Source organism: Nerophis ophidion, linkage group LG01 (assembly GCF_033978795.1).
Source record: "Nerophis ophidion isolate RoL-2023_Sa linkage group LG01, RoL_Noph_v1.0, whole genome shotgun sequence".
Taxonomy (NCBI): Eukaryota; Metazoa; Chordata; class Actinopteri; order Syngnathiformes; family Syngnathidae; genus Nerophis; species Nerophis ophidion.
In genome coordinates, this window is record NC_084611.1 from 6967787 (window position 1) to 6976982 (window position 9196).

The 9196-nt window shown below is 41.2% G+C and overlaps 1 protein-coding gene across 1 annotated transcript; it reads left to right on the plus strand.

Moving 5' to 3' along the window:
• The first annotated feature begins 495 nt into the window (after window positions 1-495).
• On the plus strand, window positions 496-5817 carry LOC133555166 (gastrula zinc finger protein XlCGF8.2DB-like). Its single transcript, XM_061904745.1, has 2 exons — window positions 496-796; window positions 2881-5817. Exons 1-2 carry the CDS (start codon window positions 694-696, stop codon window positions 3915-3917), a joined length of 1140 nt encoding a protein of 379 aa, XP_061760729.1. The 5' UTR covers window positions 496-693; the 3' UTR covers window positions 3918-5817.
• Window positions 5818-9196: the final 3379 nt, after the last annotated feature.

Below are 9196 nucleotides of genomic sequence, written 5' to 3' on the forward strand. Positions count from 1 at the left end.
TGCAAACTCCACACAGAAAGATCCCAAGCCTGGGTTTGAACCCAGGACTGCAGGACCTTCGTATTGTGAGGCAGACGCACTAACCCCTCTACCACCGTGAAGCCCAATATATATATATATATATATATATATATATATATATATATATATATATATATATATATATATATATATATATATATATATATATATATATATATATATATATATTGTCCAGGGTGTACCCCGCCTTCCGCCCGATTGTAGCTGAGATAGGCGCCAGCGCCCCCCGCGACCCCGAAAGGGAATAAGCGGTAGAAAATGGATGGATGGATATATATGTATATATATTTATTTATTTTTCAAAAGGTAGTTGTCAATTGTTCAATGTTACATACTTTTTTGCAAACCATTGTTTTAAAACGAGATTAAAATGCCTTTATTTTGAAAAACAACTGATGTGGAGTCCAAAAGGGAAGTTGCTGAATATCTAGCGCATGCGCAAATGTACTTGAAGCCAAGCAAAAAAAAAAAAAAAAAAGATGAAGACGTCAGGCTGTGGTCTTTCGGCGATTCTTCGAATTCACGATCTTAAAGTCATATGATTCACAGCAAATATAGCAACAAATGTCTCAATTAGTATTTCCCAAAGCCACCAAACGTGCATTGAGTTTGGAGCGATATCTGAAGTGAAGATTGAAGACGTGATAGAAGATGGACGACTACTGCTATGCTAAGATGGCGACGTCATGTCAAAGAGAAAGTGAAAGAGAATCAGCGCCACCAACGGAGAACAATCTGAAAAGCGGAGATGAAGGTGAGTGTGTTGCGTTCCCTCATTTGAAAGATATTTGTCTTCCAAGCCCTAAAAACAGAAAGTAGCCAACGTTGTTGAATAATGTAAACAAAGAGGCTATTAGCCTTTTTACCTCGATCCAAAATAGAGGTTACCGCAGTAAACAGTAGGCAAGCAACGGTGTTGTTATGAACAGAATTGGTGACAAAGGACAGCCTTGGCGGAGTCCAACCCTCACTGGAAATGTGTCCGACTTACTGCCAGCAATGCGGACCAAGCTCTGACACTGATCATACAGGGAGTGGACTATGTTCTGACACTGATCATACAGGGAGTGGACTATGTTCTGACACTGATCATACAGGGAGTGGACTATGTTCTGACACTGATCATACAGGGAGTGGACTATGTTCTGGCACTGATCATACAGGGAGTGGACTATGTTCTGACACTGATCATACAGGGAGTGGACTATGTTCTGGCACTGATCATACAGGGAGTGGACTATGTTCTGGCACTGATCATACAGGGAGTGGACTATGTTCTGGCACTGATCATACAGGGAGTGGACTATGTTCTGGCACTGATCATACAGGGAGTGGACTATGTTCTGGCACTGATCATACAGGGAGTGGACTATGTTCTGGCACTGATCATACATGACCTCACTCATACTTATTCTCATTCATACTTTTTCTAACTAGTACTGCAACAAACTCTCTTTATTTTGTCATTCATTTGTTCCCACATTGTGACTGTTTTATGTTTGGAATTATTAATATCACAAGTAAAACATACAAACCAAGAAGAACGTCTGGAGTTTTGTTTTGTTGTTGCCGCAGCAAGCGGAGTGAATGTGATAGTAGAGGAGCGTCAAGCTTAAGGCTACTTTAGGAATCTACACATGTGCTTATTCCCTTTGGGGTCGCTGGTGCCTATCTCAGCTACAATCGGGCGGAAGGCGGCGTACACCCTGGACAAGTCGCCACCTCATCGCAGAATTATACATTTTATTATTTGAAGATATTGTTTAGTACATTTTAACTTGAAATAAAAATCCTACCGAAATGTTTGTGATGACAAGCAAAAAGAAAAGGAAAAAAAGTTGTTCTTTTTACCCCCACAAAATGTACGAGAAAAAAAAAGAAGCAAAACTGTGGTCCTAAAACCAGGTACGGACCGTACCGTTACACCTCTAGTAAACATAATTATGGATATGAACTAAATGACAGTTGTCAGCCGTGAGCATATATTACCTCCATCAAACATGGCGGAAATGTCTGTTACAAGATACTGTGCTAGTAAATAGTAGGGATGCAACTGTACTCGCTGTTATCCTGCACGGGACAATCCGCCTTTGAATTAAAAAACAAAGTGATTTTAATCGAGATCAAATGGTATAACCGCGATCATTTTTTTTTTTTGCCATATTGCCCAGCCCTATTCCATCAACATTTTAGTTCAGTTTCAGCATTCAGGCAGTTTCTACAGAAATGACTTATGCTCATACTCTGAATTTTTTTTTCCAGCGCTTAGCAATAGTGCTAATTGCTTGATCTGCTTATCACCCAGCTTCTAAAACTAGTAGCTCATCTTCCTTATACTCAGGCTCAAAAATATAAGGTTGTGGATCATAATTTGTCCCAAAGTATTATTTGATGGCACTCATGAAGTCTGCCTTTATTAGTAATAATTGGTGGTGTTGTTGAAGGAAATAGCAAACCTTGTGATGCGTCTGTGAAAATAATGTGCTGCCATTTGCTTAAAATGATACAAAATAATGAAAATACCTAAATACCACGTGTTATTACGAATGTGCCTGTTATTACAGTACATATATACTTGCAGTGTGTATTTACGGAGTTGCTGGAAGCTTTTGGATATTGTTTAGAGTTTTTTTAGGCATGCGCCTCGACTCTGTAGTCACCGCCGCACAGCGGCATTCAGATGAAAGAACGGTACCGGTACTTTTTAAAGGTGGAATAGTACTGATTTCATTTTATTGCTACGACAATACTTCATTAATAGTGGTATACCATACAACCCTACTACACACACATACAGTACATAAAATAAAGTGTGTTTTTGTTGTTTGTGTCTTGCAGACGTCCAGCAGTTGATCGGTAGTTCAGAGGAAGTTTCCCCTCAGTCAGGGGGGAGCTCCACTTTGAAGCAGGAGACTCCACAACCACCCTGCATTAAAAAGGAAGAGGAGGAACTCTGCATCACTCAGGAGGGAGAGTGTCTTCTAGGACGAGAGGAAGCTGATTACACCAAGTTTCCACTGAGTATTCTCTCTGAGAAGACTGAAGATGATGAAGAGAAACCACAAGCAGACAACCTCTTAGCTCCACTATCAGATAGTGAGGTTGAAGAATCTTTCAGCAGCGATACAGACTGTGAGGATGATATGAGGACTCACACTGACAACAAACACTCTGAATCCTCTAAAAAGATAAAAGGTAAAAAATGTTTCAGCTGCTCAGTTTGTGCTAAAAGCTTTTCTGTTAATGGCATGTTGACTCGACACATGAGAACACACACAGGTGAAAAACCATTTAAGTGTTCAGTTTGTGGCAAAAGCTTTTCTCGAAATTACCGTTTGACTCGGCACATGAGAACACACACAGGTAAAAAAACTATTAATTGTCCAGTTTGTAGCAAAGGCTTTTCTCGAAATAACCATTTGACTCAACACATGAGAACACACACAGGTAAAAAAACAATTGATTGTTCAGTTTGTGGCAAAAGCTTTTCTCAAAAATGCCGTTTGACTCAACACATGAGAACACACACAGGTGAAAACCCATTTAACTGCTCAATTTGTGGTAAAAACTTTTCTTTAAAGAGCCGTTTGACTCAACACATGAGAACACACACAGGTGAAAAACCATTTAACTGTTCAATTTGTGGTAAAACCTGTTCTTTAAAGAACCGTTTGAATAAACACATGAGAACACACACAGGTGAAAAACCATTTAGTTGTTCAGTCTGTGGCAAAAGCTTTTCTGTTAACAGCCAAGTGACTAAACACATGAAAACACACACGGGAGAAAAAACATTTAGTTGTTCAGTGTGCTGTAAAAGGTTTGCATATACTTCAGCCGCTGTAAAACACATGAAAACACACAACATAAAATAAGCAATTAGCTGTTTAGTTTGTGGTATGTTGCTCATATGTGGCGACATCCGCCCTACCCAGGACCTCCTCACTGCTTCTTTCACAAATATAAATGATAAATGGGTTGTACTTGTATAGCGCTTTTCTACCTTCAAGGTACTCAAAGCGCTTTGACACTACTTCCACATTCACACACAAATTCACACACTGATGGAGGGAGCTGCCATGCAAGGCGCCAACCAGCACCCATCAGGAGCAAGGGTGAAGTGTCTTGCTCAGGACACAACGGACGTGACGAGGTTGGTACTAGGTGGGATTTGAACCAGGGACCCTCGGGTTGCGCACGGCCACTCTCCCACTGCGCCACGCCGTCCCTATATCTGAGGCATTCATACAAACTTGGATTATTTGGAGTATAATCCTATATGTGGGGTATTATCTACTCATGACCCCATGAAACCTTCCTGAACAGTAAGATAGATGATGCTTCAAGTGCTTGGTTACTCCTTCTTCAGTCCAGGGACCTGGGGCCTCATGTGTCAAGTTTGTGCACGCCCAAAAACCTGCACTACACCCTTTATCACTGCAAAGTTGAGATGTATCAAAATTGACGTTGACGTATAAGAGACGCTGGGTAACTGTTTGCATAACAAAGTGCCAACTTTCTCTCCTCACACTGATTGATGTGCAAATCAGAGACATTTGAACAATTAACCCCCAACACCCACAACCCAACCCACACCTCCCTCGACATTCGGGCATAACAGGTTCAATCCGGCCCGCTAGATAAGTTTGCCAAGTGTAAAATTCAGCTGCATTTTTTAATGAAAGAAACTGCTGTTCCTATTGTGTCCACTGGATGTCGCAATAGCAATTCTGTTACGCAAGCAAATAGTTTGTACCGGGGCGAGCAAGTATACCAAGCAAGAGGTACACAGTAAAGCGGGGCTGTGACTCCTCCCCCTCCAGCCAACGTAAAAGAGGAGTAAAATAATCAATCAGTAACCCCACTTCAAATGCAGCATGAGACACTGCACACTGATATAGTTCTGTGAAAATGATTGTCTTCTGTGCAAATGTAAAGAAAGTGAACAGTGTGTGATTTACTGCAATACTGTCACTCTTTCTACTTTTTATTTGTGCTTTGTTGAAATTGTTCACACATTGCACTGCTTTTATTTTTCTGTCAATACACATTATGTCTAGAAGACAGGAAGTAACTCAACACTCTTGAATAGTTTCTACCTCAGTGTGTATGGTTTGTTGAGTTAGCACAGGATTAATATGTGGAAATGACAAATGAGGTAGTTGATACATAGAATAGCTTTTATTCATGCTTTATTTGATTTTTTATTTAATCATTGATGGGCTGTGATTTAAAGTTTAATTGCTTTGCAGAAACACTGAAATTTGGTCTAAATTCATTGTGTTCTTCAAGGTGTTTTTGAAACCGCACCATTTTTTTCCTCTGAATTTTCAACTAACTTAAAGTGTTTTGTCAAGAGAATTATTTGTGATATGTACATTTTCAGAATGTGCTTGTTCTATTTTGGGCCGAAGTAAAACAAAGAAAACACTTTGAAGTTGTCTTACTTGTATTTTTAAGTGATCATGCCATGATTTTACCCGTCCCGCCCGCGTGGAAATAGATTTTCCTCCATGCGGCCCCTGAGCTAAAATGAGTTTGACAGCCCTGCTGTAATCTGACTCATGTGAGCAGGTTACTGTATAAACACATTTTGTTATAAGTTATAAAAATGTGTTCAGTTCTCAGAGACACATCAATGTCAGGCTGACAATCGCTCTTCCGCTTTCTCCAAACACGAGAACAAAGCAGCTCCTACTGACTTGTGATTGGTCAGACCGTGCCGATCTTAATCACATGGCTAATTGCAATATAATAAATTGCAACATAATTGAATATCTTATATGCTCAGACAGTAATGTGTTTATATAAGTTTAGATTGTGTTATGATGTTTGTAATGGGGAAAGACGTTAATGTGTCTTGTTTTCATGTTTGCATTTAAGACAGTTGATGGTGGAGCCATTTTGCCCAGATGCCTGAGTTGCGCTGTGGAGCCCGAAGCAAAGGACATGTAGGTGTGCACTGATTGCACTCAGGTGTGGCGCACCAGAGACATATTGTTTTCGACCGCAGGCTGACGGTTTTTGTGTTATAAGAGTTAATGCTTTGTTTAAGAAGGAATTATAATGGATTTTCGTATTACACAGGAACTTTTGTTTATTCCTTTATTTAGTGACTTAATGGTACAAGTTTGTTATAAGAAGGAAAGCCTGCAGAAAGCCATGACAGAAGTGCATCTCCATAATTTAAGTAAAAAACAAGCTCTTTTGAGTTATGCACAAGAAGAAAGGAATGGGAGGGCAGCGGGCGCAAGCCAGGCCAGCGGCGTGGCGAGGCCAAGCGGGGGATCGAGGAATGCCGCGGCAGCCGGAACACCGCCGGCGCAACAACGAGGAGTGGTGAGCCACAAAGGAGCGAAGGTAAATGGAGTCAACTCCACAAGCAACGCACGGCCATTTAAAGAGAAAAAAGTGTGCACACAAGAAAAAAAAACTGAGCGTTTAAAACCCAAAGCTTTGGTGTTAAAACAGGACCGATAAAGTCGACTACGTTGAAAAACAATTGGTGTGTTTTTTAAAAATGTTTGGGGATTGTGCTAACGAGACAGTTAAAGTGGACTATCTTTGGTAAATGGGTTGTACTTGTACAGCGCTTTTCTACCCATTTTTTAGGATCCCAAAGCGCTTTGACAGTATTTCCACATTCACACACACATTCACACACTGATGGAGGGAGCTGCCATGCAAGGCGCTCACCAGGACCCATCAGGAGCAAGGGTGAAGTGTCTTGCTCAGGACACAACGGACGTGACAAGGTCGGTACTAGGTGGGGATTGAACCAGTAACCCTCAGATTGCTGGCACGGCCACTCTACCAACTTCGCCACGCCATCCCAACCATCTATGTCAAAAAACTATTGGTGTGTTTTTTAAAAATGTTTGGGGATTGTGCTTTTGGTGTTAAAGGGGAACATTATCAGCAGACCTATGTAAGCGTCAATATATACCTTGATGGTGCAGAAAAAAGACCATATATTTTTTTAACCGATTTCCGAACTCTAAATGGGTGAATTTTGGCGAATTAAACGCCTTTCTGTTTATTGCTCTGGTGGCAATGACGTCAGAATGTGACGTCACCGAGGTAACACACCCACCATTTTCATTTTCTACACATTACAAACACGGGTCTCAGCTCTGTTATTTTCCGTTTTTTCGACAATTTTTTGGAACCTTGGAGACATCATGCCTCGACGGTGTGTTGTCGGAGGGTGTAACAACACTAACAGGGAGGGATTCAAGTTGCACCACTGGCCCCAAGATGCCAAAGTGTCTGCCGCCAGACCCCCATTGAATGTACCAGAGTGTTTTCACATTTTACCGGCGATGACAGACATGGCACAGAGATGTATGGATAACCTGCAGATGCATTTGCAACGATAAACTCAATGAAATCACAAAGATGAGTTTTTTTTCTGACTTATGTGCTAATCAGAAATATTTTGTTGCGGCGTTACTGCCAGCTAATCGATGCTAAAATGCTACGCTAATCAAAGCTAACATGCTACGTTAATTGATGCTAACATGCTATTTACCGGCGATGACAGACATGGCACAGAGATGTATGGATAACCTGCAGATGCATTTGCAACGATTAAGTCAACTAAATCACAAAGGTGAGTTTTGTTGATGTTGACCTTTGTGCTAATCAGACATATTGTGTCGCGGCGTGACTGCCAGCTAATCGATGCTAACATGCTATTTACCGGCGGTGCTAAAGCAGACATGGAACAGAGATGTATGGATAACCTGCAGATGCATTTGCAACTATATTACGTTTCCTTCCACCCACATTTAATGCGAAAAAAAACACTTACCAATCGAGGGATTTAAGTTGCTCCATTATGACAAGATGCGAATGTCCTGATCGTTTGGTCCGCACATTTTACCGGCGATGCTAACGCAGCTATTCGGCCATGCTATGGCTATGAATAGCGTCAATAGCTATTCGCTCAATAGCTTCAGTTACTTCTTCAATACTTTCATACTCCAACCATCTGTTTCAATACATGCGTAATCTGTTGAATCGCTTAAATCGTTGAAATCCGAGTGTGAATCCGAGCTAATGTCACTATATCTTGCTGTGGTATTCCCATTGTTTGTTTACATTGGCAGCACTGTGTGACGTCACAGGGAAATGGCCAGTGTCTTCGCAGAGAGCGAAAATAAGGCACTTTAAAGCTTTATTTAGGGATATTCTGAGACCGGTAAAATTTTGAAAAAAACTTTAAAAAATACAACAAGCCACTGGGAACTGATTTTTATTGTTTTTAACCCTTTTGAAATGTTGATAATGTTCCCCTTTAAGTTAAAACCAGACAGTTGGGGGCGGCATGGCGTAGTTGGTAGAGCGGCTGTGCCAGAAACCTGAGGGTTGCAGGTTCGATTCCCACCTATTGACATCCAAATCGCTGCCGTTGTGTCCTTGGGCAGGACACTTCACCCTTTGCCCCTGGTGCCGCTCACACTGGTGAATGAATGATGAATGAATGACAGGTGGTGGTCGGGGGGGAGGGGCCGTAGGTGCAAACTGGCAGCCACGCTTCCGTCAGTCTACCCCAGGGCAGCTGTGGCTACAGATGTAGCTTACCACCACCATCGTGTGAATGAATGTTGAGTCCCACTTCTCTGTGAGCGCTTTGAGTGTTTCGAAAAGCGCGAAATAAATCCAAGTTATTAGGGACCGCCAAGGACCCTATTGAAACTGGTGCGTTTTATTATCATTCCGCACCTATGCACTGTAATTTGACCCCCTTAACATGCTTCAAAACTCACCAAATTTGACACACCCGTCGGTCTGGCATGCCTTCCCAACTTATTAAGCAACCAAACCCTAAAATTGAAAATTGCGCGGTAGCGCCCCCTAGGAAGAAAAAAAAAAACAGACTGCTTGTAACTTCCATTAGGAAAGTCGTAGAGACATGAAACAAAAACCTCTATGTAGAACTGACTTAGAATTAGATTTCATAGATTTCATTACTTTCTTGGTCAAAAATCAACAAAAATTTTGCAAAAACCCATTCAAAGCCAAATTTCCGCAAAAAATGCTATTTTTGCCTCTTTGAGCTGTAATTTGACCCCCTTAAAATGCTTCAAAACTCACCAAACTTGGCACACACATTAGAACTGGCGAAAATTGTGATCTAATGAAAAAAAAA